The 21,533-nt window shown below is 33.1% G+C and overlaps 1 protein-coding gene across 1 annotated transcript in view; it reads left to right on the plus strand.

Moving 5' to 3' along the window:
- The window catches only part of LOC114325390 (protein 60A), a 28,124-nt gene extending 18,012 nt beyond the window's left edge, over positions 1-10,112 (plus strand). Inside the window, exon 6 of the mRNA XM_050654401.1 lies at positions 9,709-10,112. Within this exon, the coding sequence (XP_050510358.1) occupies positions 9,709-9,969 (261 nt within the window). The 3' untranslated portion in view covers positions 9,970-10,112. The remainder of the gene's footprint in view (positions 1-9,708) is intronic.
- The last annotated feature ends 11,421 nt before the right edge of the window (positions 10,113-21,533 follow it).

The following is a 21,533-nucleotide window of genomic DNA, read 5'->3' on the forward strand; positions in this document are numbered from 1 at the left end:
TTTTTTATTTTTTTTTAAATTTTTTTTTCTTTTTATTTTTTTTATATTTTTTTAAACATATTTTACAAATATTTATAACTAATTACAATAATATTTTACTATCCATAAATTTTACTATCCATAAATTACTACAATAATATTTTTATTATAAAATAAAATACAAAAAAGAATGCATTTATTTTAATATTAGGATTAATATTTTTATTTGTAAAATGTATACACTATGTGTTCTTGATAAACATTAAGTAATATAATATTTATATTTATTAACATAGTATGTACATTAGCTGTAATGAGTAGGTAAATAAGAAGTAAAAAATTGTAATAATATTATAATAACCAAGTTTCACTAATTGGCAATATCTTTAATACATTTACTTTTGATTGAGACTGGCTGAATGACCATAGTCCAAGCCAAAAAAGAAAAAAAAAAAGTCGTGTAAATTGAAACTTTACCCCTCCGAAACCGGTAAAGACTCTTCCTGCACTCTCCGATTTAACGAGAGTATTATGCAGCTGCTGTATTTTCGTGTTGCAAAGAAATTGAAAATGTTTATACATTTTAATTCATTTACTCTTTTGTTGAGTACTAAGGAATCTTCCTTGTTGGAACTTTTACCACGCTGAGCAGATGGGATGTGAATTATTTAAAATTATCTCATCTTAATTTCCTCGGCATCCTGTTTGATTTATAAATTATGAAAATCTCAGGAGGTGTAACCAAAGAAAGTATTCCACCTGTTGTCAATCTGGTGGTATGAGAACGACATTTATTGTCGTTTTCTGTGCTACTTCGATTGATAACTTACTTTGTTTTTCGGTAGATGGCTCTAGTTCATCCGTGACATTTCTTTCTTTGCAATTCGGAAAGGCTTAAAGTATGATACGTGGAGAAATCGGAGAGAAGAGGATATGGGATAACTACTGATGAAAGGGAAAAGACCTCCGAAACCGGTATAGACTCTTCCTGCACTCTCCGATTTAACCAGAGTATTATAGTGTAGGAAACAAAGGTTGAACCTTGCAAAATGGACATAAGTCCGGTTTTATTTTTTTTTTCTGGTATATCAAGGGGTGCTTATTATAAGACTAACTTTTTCTGAAAAAATTTCGCCCCGGAACCCCCTTTTTCACCCCTTTCAAGGGGGTAATTTGTGGTTTTTGCGGAACGTAGCCCTTCCTGTACCTTTTACAAAAAATTTTTTTTACAGAAATATAAAAAGGACTATATTTTCTACGATTTATTTCCGACAGCATATATCTATCATCCACCGTTTAGCGGGGGTGGCGCCCCAAAGTTGACAAGTTTTTAAAAAAGATGTTTTTAAAAAAATTATATTTTTCCCTAACTGTAAAGGAAATTACGAAGAAATCCTGCGACAATTATTCATAAATAAGTGACTGATTTTTTGGTATAGGTTGTACTCAAGGGTAATTGCCCTATTTTTAATTACAGGGTGTTACATTTTAAAAAACCCCATTTTATACCATCTGAACCATTTATGCTAGAGTAAAAAGACTTTCAGCGATTACCCATGTACTGATGCTATTTACAAATTTGTATAATGCACCCCCATTTTTCCCCGGAACCATAAAAAAAAAGAAGAATTAATAAATAAAGTGATTTTCTTGGAATCCTTCACACACAATGCCCTTTATTAATATGCTTCATATATCATTTTGTGCACGTTGTTATTACCCATGTATGGACACCAAAAACGATTTCCTAGTGCAACCCCTGTAGCCAAAAAAAAATAAATAAAATGGGGGGTTGAAATTTTTTTTTGTTTTTTGCTTTTTGATCCATATGGGCATATGCTTCATCAATAGTACTTTTCAAAAATATATATGGTTATTGCAACATCCCTGCGGAAACCACCCCTATCCTTGAAAATATACTGCAGAAACTACCCCTATCCCTTGGCTAGCATGTTTTTACGATTTTCTCATTACCTATGCATCCTTTTTAAACAAAACTTATACAAGGTTAAAGACAACTATTTACTCTAAAAATTAGGTCCTATTCATGTTTTTCGTATAAGCAACCGTTACGGCACAGTGGCGCCGTAAACTTCATATATGCTTTGGCGGGCTCCAGTTTTTGTTTTTTTTTTCGTCATCTGTTCGTTTTATTAATAAAATACTTATGTAAAATAAAACAACATAGTGTAACCTACAAATTATGACCTATGCACATTTTACATTCTTTGCGCCCCAAAGCCACAGTGGTGGCCCAAAATCAATTTTTGCATATTTTCGCCACCTACACGCATTTTATTGCATTAATGCTACCTTAATAGCACAATATTCACCCTTAAGTGGTCGTTAAGCAGTGGCGGATCCAGGGGGTGATGAGGGCGATCACCCCCCTCCCCCTCTCAAACCAAGTGATATTATATTTAAAGATTATAAAAATATTCATTTATTTTTATAGAAATACTTATTTATATTATTATTTTTATAAGAATGGCGTACTTTTTATGCTTTAGCGACAGTGGCGGATCCAGCATCGTTAAGAGAGGGGTCCCAATTGGCTAAATCTCTATAAAAATATATGAATATTTTTATAATCTTTAAATATAGTATCACTTGGTTTGAGAGCGAGGGTGATCGCCCCCATTACCCCTCCCTGGATCCGCCACTGCTCAGCGACCACCTAAGGGTGAATATTGTGCTACTAAGGTAGCATTAATGCAATAAAATGCGTGTAGGTGGCGAAAATATGCAAAAATACATTTTGGGCCACCACTGTGGCTTTGGGGCGCAAATAATGTAAAATGTGCATAGGTCATAATTTGTAGGTTACACTGTGTTGTTTTATTTTACATAAGTACTTTATCAATAAAACTAATAGATGACGAAAAAATAAACAAAAACTGGAGCCCGCCAAAGCATATATGAGGTTTACGGCGCCACTGTGCCGTAACGGTTGCTTATACGAAAAAAATGAATAGGACCTAATTTTTAGAGTCTTTAACCTTGTATAAGTTTTGTTTAAAAAGAATGCATAGGTAATGAGAAAATCGTAAAAACATGCTCGCCAAGGGATAGGGGTAGTTTCTGCAGTATATTTTCAAGGATAGGGGTGGTTTCCGCAGGGATGTTGCAATAACCATATATATTTTTGAAAAGTACTATTGATGAAGCATATGCCCATATAAATCAAAAAGCAAAAAACAAAAAAAAATTTCAACCCCCCATCTTATTTATTTATTTTTTGGCTACAGGGGCACTAGGAAATCGCTTTTGGTGTCCATACATGGGTAATAATAACGTGCACAAAATTATATATGAAGCATATTAATAAAGGGCATTGTGTGTGAAGGATTCCAAGAAAATCACTTTATTTATTAATTCTTCTTTTTTTGGGGTGGTTCCCGGGAAAATGGGGGTGCATTATACAAATTTGTAAATAGCACCAGCACATGGGTAATCGTTGAAAGTATTTTTACTCTAGCATAAACGGTTCAGATGGTATAAAAAGGGGTTTTTTTAAAATGTAACATCCTGTAATTAAAAATAGGGTAATGACCCTTAAGTGAAGCCTATACCAAAAAATCAGTCACATAATCGCCGCAGTATTTCTTTGTAATTTTATTTACAGTTAGGGCAAAATATAATTTTTTTAAAAACATCTTTTTTAAAAACTTGTCAACTTTGGGGCGCCACCCCCGCTAAACGGTGGAAGATAGATATGCTGTCGGCAAATAAATCGTAGAAAATATAGTCCTCTTTATATATCTATGAAAATAAATTTTTGTAAAAGGTACAGGAAGGGCTACGTTCCGCAAAAACCACAAATTACCCCCTTTAAAGGGGTGAAAAGAAGGGTTCCGGGGCGAAATTTTTTCAGAAAAAGTTAGTCTTATAATAAGCACCCCTTGATATACCAGAAAAAAAATAAAACCGGACTTGTGTCCATTTTGCAAGGTTCAACCTTTGTTTCCTACACTATTATGCTTCTGCTGCATTTTCGTGTTGCAAAGAAATTGAAAATGTTTATACATTTTTGAAACTTTAGATTATAAAATTAGTCGTGTAAATTAATGATACCCCGTATTGTCCCTACTTAGTCTGTGGTTAGTCACCCTGAACGATCTGGGTGCGAAAAGTTTTTTTTCCCTTACCTACCCTGGATTGTTTTTGTAATGGTTTTGGAGATGGATTCGTAATGGTCTTGGTGTATGGTGACGCGTCGATTTCAAGAAGTGTTGCTGGCTAAATGGGCGCAGTTCCCAAATGCCATAAAAGAAGAAAAACAAGATTTCATTGCTATTTCATTCTGTTTTTGAATGCTCTTGGATAACCGTTGTATGTACGTACGTATGTCGCCACCGCCCAGCAAAAACTACTGGACCGATTTTGATGAAATTCGGTATGAGTAAGTTTAAGAGAATTTTATCGAGAAACTAAGCTTTTAAAAAAAACCTCTCAAAGGGGGGCCGAAATAAGGGGGTTATTTAGGGCCCATTTTTGCAAATTTTGACCGAAATTAATGAAATTCAGCTCAAAAGTAAGCTCATCGATAGGTAAATAAAAATACGGAATTTGACATTTCCAAATTAAAAATGGCGGCCAACATGGCCGACCGCCCACCCGACACATTTCCCTACCTATCTAAAAATTGTTTAAGATAAGTTTAATTTGAAAAATTCATTATATAGCGTAACGATGGGGCTATAAGAGGGATGTTATCGTTTTTCAGAAAAAGTTACGGGTTGCCTATATTTAAGGGGTCAAAATTTGACAAATTTGAACTAGATTTTCTCAAAAATGGCTCCAAGGAATTTTTTTATTTTTTGATATATTTTTGATATCCTATCGGTAAATTGAATGACATTAGTCAAATTTTTTAACTCCCCATAGGAGGGGAATTATGAATTTTTTATAAAAAAATATTCGAGTGCCCGTAACTTCCTTCTTAATAGAAACTAAAATTTGAAATTTTGCAGACATATATGGTACTTTATTATCTATTATCACAATAAATTTTACCAAAAATATGGCTTCCGGTTGAACCGGAAATGAATAAAAAATGTTAATTTTTTTAGATACATATTTTTACATATTTTGAAAGAATGCAAAATTACCCTTCCAATGACATAAAATTCATTGCTGTAGCTCAAAAACTCGAAAAGTTACGATAAATAGAAATTTTGCTATAATCTTATGTGTGCCCTCACACGATGATATATGATCTCACGCGATCATAGCAGAGCATTATTGTAGGGCAGTCAATGAGGGTATTTGGCTCCGAATTCCATCCTACTACATTGATGTACTTGATATTTTCACAGTAAGTAGGGAATAGCTCAAGAAACAAAATCTACCCTATATACTATGGCGCTTTTATCTTGGGGCGGTTCCCACTTCTTCAAGGGGGTGGAAAATTTGTTGGTCAAAATAAGCACGGAAGTGGCTAAAGAACCTATTTCTAAGCAAAAACTGGTCTATACTTTTTTTTGAGAACTCAATGCTTTTTGAGTTATGTGTAGTTGAAAATTGGCCATTTTCATTGAAAAATGACACCTTTTCGGACGGATTTTTTGTGAATACCTTAAAAACTATGCATCGAACTAAGAACACTATATAAAACATTTTTTAGATTATAAATAATAAAGAGATTCGTTCCTTCGTAAATGTTCTATTTATAATACAAAAAGAGATATGGTAGGTGAAAATAGTTTGTTTTTTGGTGCATGCTCAAATTGGTGTATTCAACTTGTAATAACAGAGGAACGGTAGGTTTTAGATGTATAATGCTACCAACACCTTTTGTAGTGTTTAAAAAGGCCTTTAAAACGAGCACCGTTAAATGTCGGTTACATACAAACTAAGCGAGATATGGTGCAAAAAAAATATAAATATGACTAATGTAATTTAAGGAAAAATGAAAAGTATATACATTTAACTGTCCATCCACCATAATTTAAATGCATTGTTTTTCTTTTGCAATACCTTTTAATATAGTGTTATTTCTACTTTCAAAAAGTTGAACGGGTTTAAAATGAATGGTTTTTGTAAAAAATGTGATCAAATTATAGAATGCATTTTTAAATTTTCTTAAAAATCTTCCTTTTTCTCCATGTAATTCGAAAATAAAAATATTTCACCCCTGAGAAGTGGTCGGAACCACCCCTATGATAAAAGCGCCATAGTATATAGGATAGACTTTGAATTAGGAGATTGGGCTATTCCCAAAATTTCATTAAAATCCATGCAGTAGGATAGAATTCGGAGGTAATATCTTGTTCTTAATCTCGCGCATTGACTGGCGTAATCGAAATAGAATGAAATGCAAATATTGTAAACTATTAATTTCTCAGAAAAATGAACTAATTTGAAATGAAAGTATGACCATAATATTCTATTGATGTATGCAATCTATACATCTATAGTGTGTCCCCGAAATATGGCATCGAAAATTTTCTCAAATGCAGGAATTAATGATGCGTATAACCAAAAAATCCTTTCAAGTACAGAAGGTGTTTCTAAAATATCAAAATAACGAGTAACTTTGTTATTTTTATAGAATGCCAGTATCTAGTACCATAACGATAATAGATCGGTACGATAAAGTTCTCGGGCGACCCTTCCATCTAGCGTTTTTTTTTTCACTATGTATGCAGTAATTACAATAATTTATATACTATACAATAAAAACGGGAATAATCGAGAGAAAAGAGAAAAAGTGATAAAGTGATTTTAATAATATATTGTTACTATGGAATGCTTAGATACATTTTGAACATAATTTAACAACGAAATCTTGGATCACAGGATATACCCTGGTGTATTCTGCGTTTGGATGTGCCATACATAAAACAATAAATAACTTTTTATTAATTTCACGTCTTAAATCGATTATATTATTTAACAAATACACTATCAATATTATTTAATACTACTCAAAATATTTATCTGTACGGCCCTGAATGACCTAACGAAAGGTGTGTTTATTTCTGGTCTCAACAAAATGGCAAATTTTGTGCAGAAAAAGTAATAGTTTATTTATAAATAGTTCAGTGACAAGTTTATTAGATACCAGTAAGTGCATCCATCGTATTATTTTTGTTTAACATAACGTGGTAAACCAGTTTTGGCTAATTCTTATTTAATAACATGGATAAGGTACGATATAAGCTACAATTTATTCCAGTTTTGTTACTGGTTTAATTACATGCTTAATTATTGGTCAGGTCCGTATTAGTTTTGAACACATGTCTCGTATTAAATTTAAAAACGGAACCTAACATTCAGAGTCTCTCTGACTCGCAACATGTACAACAACCGCAGACAAATACCAATAAAACCTATTCATTAGCAACTTCTTCTTCTTTTCCGTCGAAACTGCAAGCGATTGTGTTCAGCGCCTTAGAAAATACGAAGCTGCAAGATTACTTAATTCCGTTGGGCAATCTAATTCAACCAAAAAACATTATCTTTTCGTCTCGATTGTCGAACAATCGGATATGTATGTACCTTTCAAGCAAACAACTGGTGAACGAATTTATGCAAAAGCACGGACAAATAAAAATCGAGAATAATATTGTACAAGCTAGAAGACTGATTTCTCCAGCCGAACGTATTGTTTTGTCAAACGTATGTCCCAGTATACCACACAGTTTGCTAACTGATTATTTACAAAAAATAGGACTTAATCTTCTCTCCCCAGTCACCTTCCTAAAAATCAATTCTAATCTTCCTGAATACAATCATATTTTGAGCTTCAGAAGACAAATTTACGTTAGTCCTCACAATATCTCCTTACCCGACTCATTCCTTTTAGACTTCGATAATACAACATATCGAATTTTCTTAGAAACTATGGCCTGTTATACCTGCAAAAAGGCTGGACACATCGCCACAAACTGTCCCGATAAAATGGAATCACTAGCAAATTCAAATAACAGTCAACCGATCTCTTCTACCTTACCCGAAACTATGCCTCAACCTACAGCTACAATTCTATCTCACGAACAAATTCCTATCGAAGAAAGCTCAGCAAATAATCTAAACAATCCTAATATAGAAGAAAGTCAAGAAGATAGCACCATGGACACCTCCATAGCCATTAATGTCGACCTTCAGTCAAAACGTAGTATCAGCGAGGTTCTCACTTCTCCAGAAACAAGTCATACAGAAAAACCCTTTACTGTACCTACATCTAAACCTAAAGCCAAGAAGATTAAAAGCGACGAGGAGCATGGAACATCGAAATCATCAAAAAATATAACCTTGAACCTGTCAAAAATTTTATCCAAAATCGTTCGACCCCTTTTGTCCTCAATTATGACCAACTGAACCTTCTTATTAGCAATATTACTGGCGCGAAAAATCCTATTGATACCATTATTCAAGATTTTACTCCCGACCTAATGCAATTACACCATATGTTAACTGAAGTTTCTACACAATTGAAAAACAGATCATTCAAACGCTTTATCAACACTCTCAACAAGAAAATCCTACGACACTTGGGTAACGAGCTCTCTGAATCCGAGGGCGAGTCATCTCAGGTTAGCCAGTAAACTTACATTTTCATATAATAAAATTCACTAAGCTACTGGAGTAGAATATAGATAAATTTTTCCATCGACTACCAACCTTTCAAACACTTATTTCTGAATTTTCTATTGCGGTTTTATCTGCTAAGCTCTATGCAGTGCTCAAAGCTATCATGCATATGAATTCTAATGGCATTTCTGATTCAGTTAACTTAGTGATTCATTAAGCGCTCTTCAAACCCTTAAACAGATCTATCCGCAATATCCTATTGAGAAACACATAAATTCGAACTGATGCAGGCTCAAGAAAACGCTAGACGAACCAGATTTTTATAGATACCATTCCACATTGGCATTACAGGCAACGAAAAATCCAACCAGTGCGCGAGTGAAATTGCCGTATGTGCTAATATAGAAAAGATGAGTGCCGAAATACCGCGAGTGATATAAAAGCTTACATTAAGAATCGTGTTTTGTTCAAGTGGACATACCTAATGTATAAGTAATTTATTGGGCACTAATTACTCAATGGACAATATTGTAACATTTCTGAAATCCATACGAATATTTTATAGAATTTACCTTTGTATTCTGTAGCCGCCGCTAATCACCATTAAGGTGGATGCGGCTATACTTTCTAAATAAAAAAAAAAAAATATTTATCTGAAGACGTGTTAAATATTTAGTAGTCTTGTTTGTCACTGTCTTGTTACCACATTCTGTTCGACTGAGTGCATTGTATGACAAAGATATCGAATGTTCGATTTGTAAAATATCACCACGGTCATGGTGTCCATTTTTTTAGAATCCTGTAAAAACTAATAAATATATTTGAAAAATTTAAACGCAGAATGAAAGATTACATCATTACAGAGGGTAGAAAGTCCCTTAGAATAAATAAAAAGTTTCTTTTGAATGAGATATTTGAAATTAACAATCACACTCAATTTTCTCTTATTTTTCACCCCTGTAACTTATTAAAATAAACAATATAGAAACTTTCGGGGACTTTCTACCCTCGGTAATGATGTAATCTTTCATTCTTCGTTGAAAATCAATGCATTTAAATAACATTGGAACGAAATTTTGCGCTTACGCTCTAAAAATTATCTCTTCTGTGGAATGTAATTGTTGTGTAAATGTTTTATTTTTAATCATTCTAGTAAATGCCACTATTTCTATTATTAATTAACGTTTTCAGGACTGGATAATAGCCCCAGATGGCTATCCCGCCTTTTACTGTGCTGGAGAATGCAATTTCCCTCTAAATGCTCACATGAATGCCACCAACCACGCAATCGTCCAGACATTAGTCCATCTGATGAACCCTTTGAGATTTCCGAAACCGTGCTGCGCACCAACGAGGTTAAATCCAATATCGGTTTTATACTACTTGGATGATCACAATGTTATACTCAAGAAGTACAAAAAGATGGTGGTAAAGAGCTGTGGTTGCCATTAAATGATTTTTTTTCTCGAAATTATTGTACATATTTGTATATTTGTTTTATATATAACATACAGCATGCTTAGTTTAAGAAAATAAGGTAACAAACAAGTGCCAAATATTGTATCGACATTTTTTAAATACATGTATTATCAACTTTTATTGTCTTCCTAATCCTATTCTATAGCGGGGAAATTCCGAAAGAATGGCTAATATCTGTTGCCATGTAACCATGTCTTAAAAGTCGTCTTGCGAATGATACATGAAAGTGTCTACAAAAAACTAGACAATAGAATAACAAAACCAACTGGGATTTAGAAAAGGCCTTGTAGTCCAGAGAAATAAGGTTTTTGTCGGGACACTTGAGCAGCCAGGTTGCAAATGGGTTTTTTTGGGTACTATATACCTAATACATTATAAATACAAAAATGCCCGTCACAGTTCGGACGAGAAACTTAGTTATTAACAAATAAGGGTCAAAAATGGCAGTTTTTTCGTTTAAATCGCTACAGGTAAAAATAGGGTTATTAAATATCTTATTTATAATATTCTTCTTTTTGTAGATGAGCTAAGGTTTAAAATGGCACTTTTTGAATTTTGGTCCGGTCCTTTTTTGTTTCGGAATGTGCAAAATAAGACTTTCATATTGCACGAAAAGTTGAGTCAAACATTCCATATAATGCACAAAAAATTTTAAGACGATTCGTCAATTAGTTTAAATTTTATTCAATTTACTTATCGCAAAGAGCTTTTTTTCGCAATGTTATTGATCAGAAAATAATAATGACATAGCAATTCTGTGGAAACCACATGCAAGAATAATGGTTATATTTTTAAAGTATGCATTGAAAAAAATCATTAAAAAGTCGTTTTTATCACTCCGAAAAAAGTTTAGTAAAATAGAGTCATTTTTGGCTTCTAAACAATTTGAATAACTTTGTTAATATTGACTGTAGAGTAAATCTACTTTAGGATTTCAAAAGCTGGTATTTTTATACGAATTTTCAGAAAAAAACTTTTTGCCTAGCTTAATAATTAGGTTCAAAGTTAGCCACTCTTATTATTTAATTCGCAGTTACTTCTATATACATCAAATTCTCCTGTAACAGTGTTAGTTACCATACTACTCCGAAACGGCTTCACCGATTGTTATGAAATTTTACACGTTTATCCTGTAGGACGTTGAAGAGGTTTTAATCTATTTTTTATACCCATAAGTTGTAAAGGGGGTTGCCTCCTGACATTTTTTTTTATTTTTTTTGACAAAATTATCTACCTTAATTTTATATGATGTAGAATTAAAAAATACATACAACCTTTAATTTTCACTCTTCTATCACCAACCCCTATTTGTTAATAGCCATCTATATATTTGCATCTATAAAATTCTCCTGTCACAGTGTTAGTTTCCATACTCCTTCGAGACCGCTTGACCGATTTTTATGAAATTATATATGTATATTCGGTAGGTCTTAGAATCGGTCGTAATATATTTTTTATATCCCTGAGTGATAAGGGGTTGTGTGTACATAACGTACTCTATAAGACTACGAGTACATACAAATTAAAAAAAAAGAATGTGTGTGTACTTTGTACGCACGTAAGAAGTTATACTTCTATTATATGATTATAAACGAAATAAATATACTTTTTATTTATATTTTATTTAAATATTTAACTAATTTATACTTACTACTTCTCAAACATTTTTATTAAAACAGTGCCAAAAATTAAAATAATAAAAGAATAAAACACACACAAACACATTAAAAATGCCACAAATGATTTCTGAACATTAATTATCGGAAAATTTTTTAACTAAATACGTATTTTCTGAAAATAAAATTATATAATAAATATACTTACAATCATAAAATGTATAAAAAAAATAAAAAAAATAAAAGTTTCTATTGGGATTCGAACCAACTTACCAGCGTGGCTGGTATTGGCGTTGTATTGGGGTTCACTGGCATTAAACGCTTCGCCACGGAGACAGTGTGTCATTATGTGCGAAGATCGACTAACTAAACGGATTAAACTTTTGACATTTTTGAATTATGTAAATCAAATTATTTTGATTTTGAATTGAAATGATTTAGAATTGAAAAAATACAACAAAACATAGAGTAAGAAAACAATATATTAGGTGAATATTGATAGAAATTTTGATGGTAATCCAATTATGTAAATAAAAGTATTACATACTATGTATTTTGGTAGGTTCAAATAGGTAGGTACCTATGATACATTTACAATTATTACGTACCTGTTGCTTTAAAAACTTTTTAAAAATCACTACAATTATAAACTTTTTTGTTTCTGTCCTCACAACAATAAAACTAATACAGTATTTCTCATGATCATTTTTCAGTGCGTAACAAATGATAGGAAAAAGGGTAAGTCCGTGATAATACACATTTATGACATTTATTCTTACATGACATTTTAGTTAAATCTGACAGTTGTCACATTTTATTTTCAATTTGGAATAAAAACAAATCAAAAGTGTTTCTTGCATTTATAAAATGGTATTTTCTTTGATTTGTATAGTCTTATAAATTATACAGATTATATTTGTAATATTATTATCTAATTAAAAAAAATTATTTTTTTATTATGGCGCCATCTGTCGACAACTAGAATAACTAGAATAAATGTTATAAAAATGTCACCGACGAAATGTAATCACCGACGTGCCTTTTTTTCTGTCACATACAATTTTATGCGTTAGAAAGAAATCGAAAAACTGTGACGCACTGAAAGATGATCATGAGAAATACTGTATATTATACGTTTGTTTACCTTCATATTGAACAATTATTTATTATTGACAGATCATTTCAACACCCAATCAGAGCTCGTATAACGACTAATAAATTTCGCAATCACTTGCATCGTGCAAAGTGGCTATGTTCAAATATCATAACAAAATTTGATCAACTATTTTTAAAACACTTACCAGTGTAAGATTCTTTAGCTTTGAATAAGCGAGATCGTAGATCGTCCCGGTTGATTGTTATTATCCACAGTTCTCTACGCCTTCGAGCTAATAGGTTTTTTATCAGTAATTTTGCGGCACTCATACTAGTCACATTTTGATGGGCTTTCACATTGGCATGCAACAATCATCTCTTCTATGTTAATAAGTCCAAAAATATAATATGAAAACTATTTAAAAAGGCAGTACAACCATTAACTAACTTTTTGTTTGTTGTTTCTCTTCCTACAAATTTTAAAACGCAACAACCACACATAACCAAACCACAGTCCCACAGCTGTGCCACAGCTGTCATATTGGATAATTTTTGTCATGTCATTTGAACATCCAATCAGAACAAAGTTGTAATGCGACTGCGCCGGGATCAAAGGTTTTAAACCTATTAAAATTCACCCTCATATCGCGCGTAAAGAAGTATAACTTCAAAAAATATGATCAAAATCCATCAACAAGTCCCATCGATATTAATCGCAGCATATGTTTGCAGAATCAGTTTCATTTTTTGAGTGCACGTATTTTAGAAATTCCCCTCCACCAACCACGAATTAATTCCGTTCGGACGCCATTTTTAAAGCTTTATTAACCACTCTGTTGAGGTTCAAAGTTTACTCAAACTTTTACACATAACCTATATATCTTCAACTTCAAAATGGCTCTAGTTAGGTTGCTTAATTGTTATAAACAAAGTAGCCGTCAATTAAATAAAAAATTCGTATAAAAATACCAGTTTTTCAAATTCCATTGTAGTTTTAGACTACAGTCAATATTAACAAAGTTATTCAGATTGTTTATAAGCCAAAAATGACTCTATTTTAGTAACATGTTTTCTGAGTGACAAAAATGACTTTTTAATGATTTTTTTTAAATGCGTTGAAAATATGACTATTCTTCTTTCATGTTGTTTTCAGAGAATTTCTGTATCATTATTATTTTCTGAACAATAACATTGCGAAAAAAAGCTCTTTGGGATAAACAAATTGAATAAAATTTAAACTAATTGACGCATCGTCTTAAAAATTTTTGTGCATTGTATGAACTGTTTGACTCAACTTTTCATGCAACATGAAAGTCCTAAATTCATTTTCATTTTTATTTTCGAAATTTTAGTCTTATTTTGCATAATTCGAAGCAACAAATAATCAGACCAAAATTCAAAAAACGCTATTTTAAACCTTGGATCATCTACTAAAAGAAAAATATTACAAATAAGACATATTTAATTACCCTATTTTTACCCGTAGCGATTTAAACGAAAAAACTCTCATTTTTGACCCTTATTTGTTAATATCTAAATTTCTCGTCCAAACTGTGACGGGCATTTTTGTATATATAATGTATTAGGTATATAGTACCCAAAAAACCCATTTGCAACCTGGCTGCTAAAGTGTCCCGAACATGGTATATTTTTGCCTTATTTCCCTGGTGTATTGGCACTAGAGTGACATTAGTTACTATGCAAACACTCATGGAACGGTGACTTGAGGAAGCCTTCGACAAAATACAACAAAAAAGGTGATGTGAGTTTTTATTGAATCTTACCCCAACAGTGGCGAAAAGGGTTTAATTATTACCTTTTGCCTAATTGGACATAGGTGCATATTTTAGGACCACACGCATATGTCCCAAAGCTTCGATATTAACAAACTAGTGAACTTTTAGGGCAACTGTTCTCAGATTTGTTTGGTCCGGTTTTATAGTTACTAATAAACGCGATATGAAGGATTGTGCAAACGAGAAATAAAAGTGTTAAGCGAACAAAACATTTATTAACAACAACGAGTTTAACAAATGCACAGAATTAAATAATTGTCTTGGTAGCGAAAGAGAGAGTCTTTATTATACACATTAGGTACAGTCTTAAAATTTAGCTTGCGAGGTAATTATTTCGAGCGGGAGAACAACAGAGCAACACAACAACTAGTCGCCTTGGACCCTCAGAAGGGACTGCTGTTCTAAAAACTGCATAATATCTTAATTTACACTTTTCTGTCTGAAAAAGGGCGTCTCACATGTTTTTCTTAGGCCGCTATTATATTAGGCAACTGGTGACGCCACCAAGTTGCTCCACTAGTGACTCATGACGTCACGGGGCATTTAAGTAAATGAGACCTATTAGACTACGGCAACTGGTTGCGCCACCAGAAATTGTTGTCGATCTGGTGGCCGAACCAGTCCACCAGCCGGGTAACCGGGTCTGGTGGCGCCACCAAGCCGGGGCATTATGTTATATGGACCCTATTAGACTGAGCAACTGGTGTCGGCCACCACTAGTTCATTTGTATTGTAATCGAGTGCTTCGTATTTCTTTTCTATTAACTTCTATATTTTCTATTAACAAGCGTATATTTTTCTAAAACCTTTTTTGTTGATTTATAAATATGCTATATTAAAAAGTTCTTCTCGCAGATTTAGCCGTTAATTGTTTATTCATTGTTTAAACAATAAAAGCTCTGTTAGCTTTTAGAAATATCGGTGAATTCATCACTTTACCTTGATCAAAAATGTTTCTATTTTGTTTTTAATTATGCTGAATCCGAATGTGACGTTAATTGGAAAATTTAAAAAAATTGAGCTTTTATTAGGTACAGTATGTCTGCGTAACTTGGAACCATATGGGAAACTTTTTTCTTATCAATTTTACGAAAAAAAATATTCTTTATAAAGTGCTCTGCATAGTCTATGTTATACGAGGTATGTCAAAAAAATTGTATGTAAAGTACCTTTAGATTTCACAACATCGAAAATTGTTATTATGAAAAGTCGTTAAGAATTAAAGAAACTATGTTTTGGGACGCATTAATTTTATTACATCATTCTAATTGAAAAAAAAAATGCAATTTTTTTTTAAATTACGGATACCCAACATCATTTTATTACAAATATCTATAAGTATTTTATTATTAATTTTACGAAAAAAGTTATTTTTTACAAAAAGCTTTATATGGTCTAAAATCTAAGATGCAATCATAATATATAAACTTTTATCAATTCTATACGAGGTATGTTAAAAAATATGAATTTCGTCCAAGAGTAAAGTACCTTTAGAGTTCACAATATTTCAATTAGAAGAATGTAATTGCATATTCAAACATAGCTTTTAATTCCGAACAACTTTTTATAAAACATTTTTCGATATTGTTTAATATAAGGATACTTTACTCTTGAGCGAAATTCATCTTTTTTGACATACCTCGTATAAAATTCACAAAATTTGAATCTTTTACTCTTGAGCGAAATTCATCTTTTTTGACATACCTCGTATAAAATTCACAAAATTTGAATCTGATGGTTGCATCTTATATTTTATACTATTAAGAGCATTTTATGAAAAATAACTTTTTTTCGTAAAATTGATAACAAACAAGTTTCCAATTGCATTTGATTATTTTTCCAATTCCAATTCATTTTATTATTTTTGCTGGTGGCTATTCTCGGCCACCAGTTGCCCGTGCTCACAATTTGGTGGGCCCACTAGTTGCGCCACCAGTTACCTAGACTAATAGAGCCCTTAGTTCGCAAGGCTAGATGCCTGTTACAACGCAGATGTTAATAGAAAACACATGTCTATTTTATCAAACTAACACAACGCTAACACTCAAGTTTTCAGAGAATTAATTCTTTCAAACACAATACAGATTTAAAAGCGATATTTGTACATAACTGCGAACCAATTTAACTGTTGTTTTCACAACAAAAGGCTTGCAAACATCTTACGGGACACATTAAATAGATGATCAGTATGTGAGAATCATTACAAATGTATACTGATATCAGAAAGCCACAATAAGAGTCATCATCATCATCAAGAAGCCAATCGCGTCCACTGCTGGACATGGGCCTCCCTCAGTTCTTTCCAGTGGTCTCTACACTGAGCCGCTTGTAGCCAATTTCCCGCTACTCTTTTTATATCGTCGGTCCATCTAGTTGGTGGTCGCAGAGTTAAAGTCTCTGCTCCATAAGTTTGTACATGCAAAGCACATTGGTGTAAATAGTTTAGTCGCAACATAGGGGGTCCCGTGGGCACTTTTAGGTCGCCGCGATTTGATGGTGGTATTATAGGTTTTTTTGGGTCGCTGAATCCAATCGGAAGTGGTCTGGAAGCCCAAATGTGGTGCGTTTAATTGTTATTAACAAATTATGGTAAAATTAGGTGTTTTTCAGAAATTATTAGAAGCCCTGTAAATAAATTGATAGTGTTATTAAGGTCTTTTCTGGTGTATTTTTGGTTACTGAATCGAATGCGACTAGTCGCGATTACTCAAAATATGTTCCTATTTTGTTAATAACAAAATAATTGTTTATTCGCCGAAAAGCTCGAAATGCGGTATCTACAGTAAGTTTGTAGTCTTTTCATAGTAGTTTTATAGGCTAAATCGATTTCCACTAGTCGTGATAGCTTAAACCACGTTCCGACTTTGTTATTAATAAATAATTATTGCAAAAATAACGGTTTATAGTAGGGTAGGTGGGGGCAAAAGTACGCACGGGGCAAAGGTACGCACTTACATTTTTCAGTAACTTCTTATATGTTGGCGACAACATCTTGTGGCATATGTTTGTACTACTCAGTAGCATTGGATGAGAAACTTTGGCGCAATCAGGGCGAACTCAACAACAAAAATGAGATAAAAATTATTTTTGTACCTTTTGATCTAATTTTTCTTAAAAATTGATTGATTCTAATTCTTAATCTTTCAAATTCAGATTATTATTGGTTAGGCATGTTGAAAGCTTATTGTTAGAAGTCTTCTTCTACATGACAGTTTGAAGTTCATATGTGCATAGTTTCATATTGAGGTTAGATATATTATTGGTTGCCGGATGGGGCAAAAGTATTCACACAAATGGGGCAAAGGTACGCACTGCGAACGTTGAAATGGGGCAAACGTTCGCAGTGCGTACCTTTGCCCCCAGTGAGGTAGACTTGGCAAATGCATGTTTCAAGTCAATCTTCACAGTGAATATCAAGTTGAGCTTGATATTCTATCAGCTAATTTTGTCTCAATTGCAAAATGTCTCAAATCCCCAAAAGTACGCATCTGTACATGCGTACTTTTGCCCCATTGGGTGGGGCAAAGGTACGCATTTACATTTTTTTTTTCAAAAATTTATCAACACTACAAAAATAATATTGAAGAATTTCCAATTGCCTAATATGATTACAAAATGTATCAATTTCACTTTCATCTGTACTCTGTGCCAATTCAAGCATTAGGAGATTCACTAGAGATGAAAATTTAGAAAATGCGTACCTTTGCCCCCACCTACCCTATGTTTACTCACGGTTTTTGCTCTAAATTTAAAAAAACCACTTGGATTGACATGAAATTTGGCATACACGTAGCTAATATGTCAAACAAACCAAGTGATGTTGTGCCGATGTCTGCTTTTACCCTGGGGGTGATTTTCACCCCTTTTTGGGGGTGACAAAAGAAACCTTTAAAATAAGTCCGGAAGTGGATAAATTGATTAATTCTAAGCAACTTTTGTTCTATACAGTTTTTTCAGTAAGTCAATACTTTTCGAGTTATGTATTTGGTTTTTTTGTTGAAAAATAAACATTTCACTCGCAAATAACTCGAAAAGTATTGACTTTGTGAAAAACTCTATAGAACAAAAGTTGCTTAGAATTAACCAGTTTATCCAATTTCGGACTTATTTTAAAGGTTTATTTTTTCACCCTCGAAACGGGGTGAAACTCACCCTCAGGGTAAAAGCACACATGGGCACAATATCACTTGTTTTGTTTGATATGTTAGCTACGTGCATGCCAAATATCATGTCATTCCAAGTAGTTTTTTAAAATTTAGAGCAAAAACCGTGAGTTAACATAATATAAACCGTTATTTTTGCAATAATTTATTAATAGCAAAGTCGGAACGTGGTTTAAGCTATTACGACTAGTGGCAATCGATTTAGCGTATAAAAATACTATGAAAAAGATTACAAACTTGCTGTATATAACGCATTTCGAGCTTTTCGGCGAATAAACAATTATTTTGTTATTAACAAAATAAGAACACATTTTGAGTAATCGCGACTAGTCGCATTCGATTCAGCGACCAAAAATACACCAGAGAAGACCTTAACACTATCAATTTATTTACAGGGCTTCTAATAATTCCTGAAAAACACCTAATTTTACCATAATTTGTTAATAACAATTAAACGCACCACATTTGGGCTTCCAGACCACTTCCATTGGATTCAGCGACCGAAAAAACCTATAATACCACCATCAAATCGCGGCGAGCTAAAAGTGCCCACGGGACCCCCTACTATGTTGCGACTTAGACTAAAACCTTTCACTTGAGATACATAAGAATTGAACTTTTTAGACTATTCTAAAAGGTTAAATAATACGAGCAGACCATCAAAAATCTCAAGAGATACCTATAAGAAGAGTAGAAGGATGTGTACTATCCCCTGTACTTTTTAAAATCTTTTTATATACTTGGCTTGGTTGGTGTCACTGACTCCGCAAATTTTGTAGTCCATTTTAAAAATAGTTCTAGGCTACCTAGACACCTGAAATTTTCAGGATAGCTTAGAACTAGCTAACAATGCAATATTTAACAGCTATTATACAGGGTGATTAATTATTAGTGGGGTGAAGCTCCGTAGATCCGTTATAGTAATAGATAGCGATAATACTTAATAACAAAAATTGTAGCGAACTTTGAGCTTCACATTACAAAATTAGCTAGAATGTTACAGGGTGTTCGATAAAATAGTGGCAGACCAAACTTATGTTTTTTTTAAATAGAACACCCTGTATTTTATTTTATATTCAAAATCCTCATAACTTTTCGATTACAAAAATATAAAGGTTTGGTATGTTATACGGAGTATTTATAAAGTTATAACCAATTTTATATGAAAATCGTAACAAGTTTAACTACCTGTATAAATAAAAGCAAGCACAAGGTCAATGGTTTATTGACGTCATATTTTTTTATTTATTGTCCAAATTTTCGTAAATGTTTGTTTTGCTAATTTTGTTTATATTGAATACAGGGTGAGACAAAACGCAATTACATTATTTGTTGATCGCGATTCATGGAAAAAATACAAATGGAAAGCACGGGGATTGCGCAGACTTACGGCATGCGCAACTTTACAACTTTTTATCAAATAGAAATGAGCAATCAAGTTATTTATTTTCTAAACTGTTTTTTTTTACTAGCAGTTGATCGCTGCACGCTTGCAGTTTCTGTGGTAGATCCCAAGCAGTTTAAGTCTGAGCACCACTGATCTACGGTAAAGGAAAAACTTTAGAGAAAGTACACAAAAACAATTACTTAGGATGATGTGAGCTAAATTAAGAATGGGACTTCAATCTTTTTTTTTTATTAACTCCTTGAGAGATCTGCAATCTGCCTATTAGGCAATAAGCGTTTTTTGTGACAATGAAGCTGATGACATGTAGAGTATTATTCCAATGAATAATCTCTTTTAAATATATCTAAACCTACGTTAAACATTGTTGGTATGATCCTACAATAAATTGCCTTAAAAAACTAAACTAAAGTCTGTGTGATATAGATAGATCGGATGGCAGTAGACGTTTTAGCCTACGGATTTCTTTGGCATCGTGCACGTTTAGTTGGGCCGCTAACCGATTCGGGTGCACTGACGCTTTTTCACTATAGTTGACACTAAAACGATATATGGCATCTTTGATGGATTCCAAAGGGACATCATGCTGAATGATTTCGTTACTGACGTAGTAGGGAGCATCAACAATAGTTCGTAGTACTTTATTTTGGAACCTCTGCAAGATGGATATGTTGGAGTTGCTAGCAGTTCCCCACAGCTGGATGCCGTAGGTTTTAAACACAGGTTTTAAGATTGTTTTGTATAATAATATTTTATTGTCTATGGAGAGTTTTGATCTGCGACCGATGAGTCAATACATGTTTCTTAATTTGAGGCCAAGTTGCTTGCTCTTAGTGAATATGTGTTTTGTCCAAATCAGTCATCGATCCAGGTGCATTCCGAAGTATTTGGCGCTATCAAGATTGTGGAAGTTGACAATACATAAATTGAACAGGTGGGCAACGTTTCTCTGCGGACAGTAAACGTCACATGTGTTGATTTCAATCCATTTGCTTTAATACGGCATCTTTTTAGCCAGTTTTGGACCTTGTTTAGACTAGTTTGCAGGTTCCTAGAGGCTGATATGTTGGGTTAGTGTGGGACGCCAAAATGGCTGTATCATCGGCAAATGTCGCAACAGTGGTAAGTCGTGTTGATGGTACGTCTGCAGTATACAATAAGTAGAAAATCGGTCCAAGTACGCTACATTGTGAAACTCCTGAATTTATTGGATGCAGCTCTGTATATTCACCTCCATGTTTTATTTGCAAGTGCCTATCTGTCAGGTATGATTTTAGAAGTTGAAAGTGGGGATGGGACAATAGCTTCTTTAGTTTAACTTGCAATCCTTGATGCCACACCTTGTCGAAAGCCTGAGATATATCGAGGAAAGCTGCTGAACAATATCTTTTACTATTCAGGTCCTTATTGATTTGATTTACCACTCTATGAACTTGTTCTATTGTCCCGTGTTTATTGCGGA

The sequence above is a fragment of the Diabrotica virgifera genome, chromosome 6 (genome assembly GCF_917563875.1).
Source record: "Diabrotica virgifera virgifera chromosome 6, PGI_DIABVI_V3a".
Lineage (NCBI taxonomy): Eukaryota > Metazoa > Arthropoda > Insecta > Coleoptera > Chrysomelidae > Diabrotica > Diabrotica virgifera.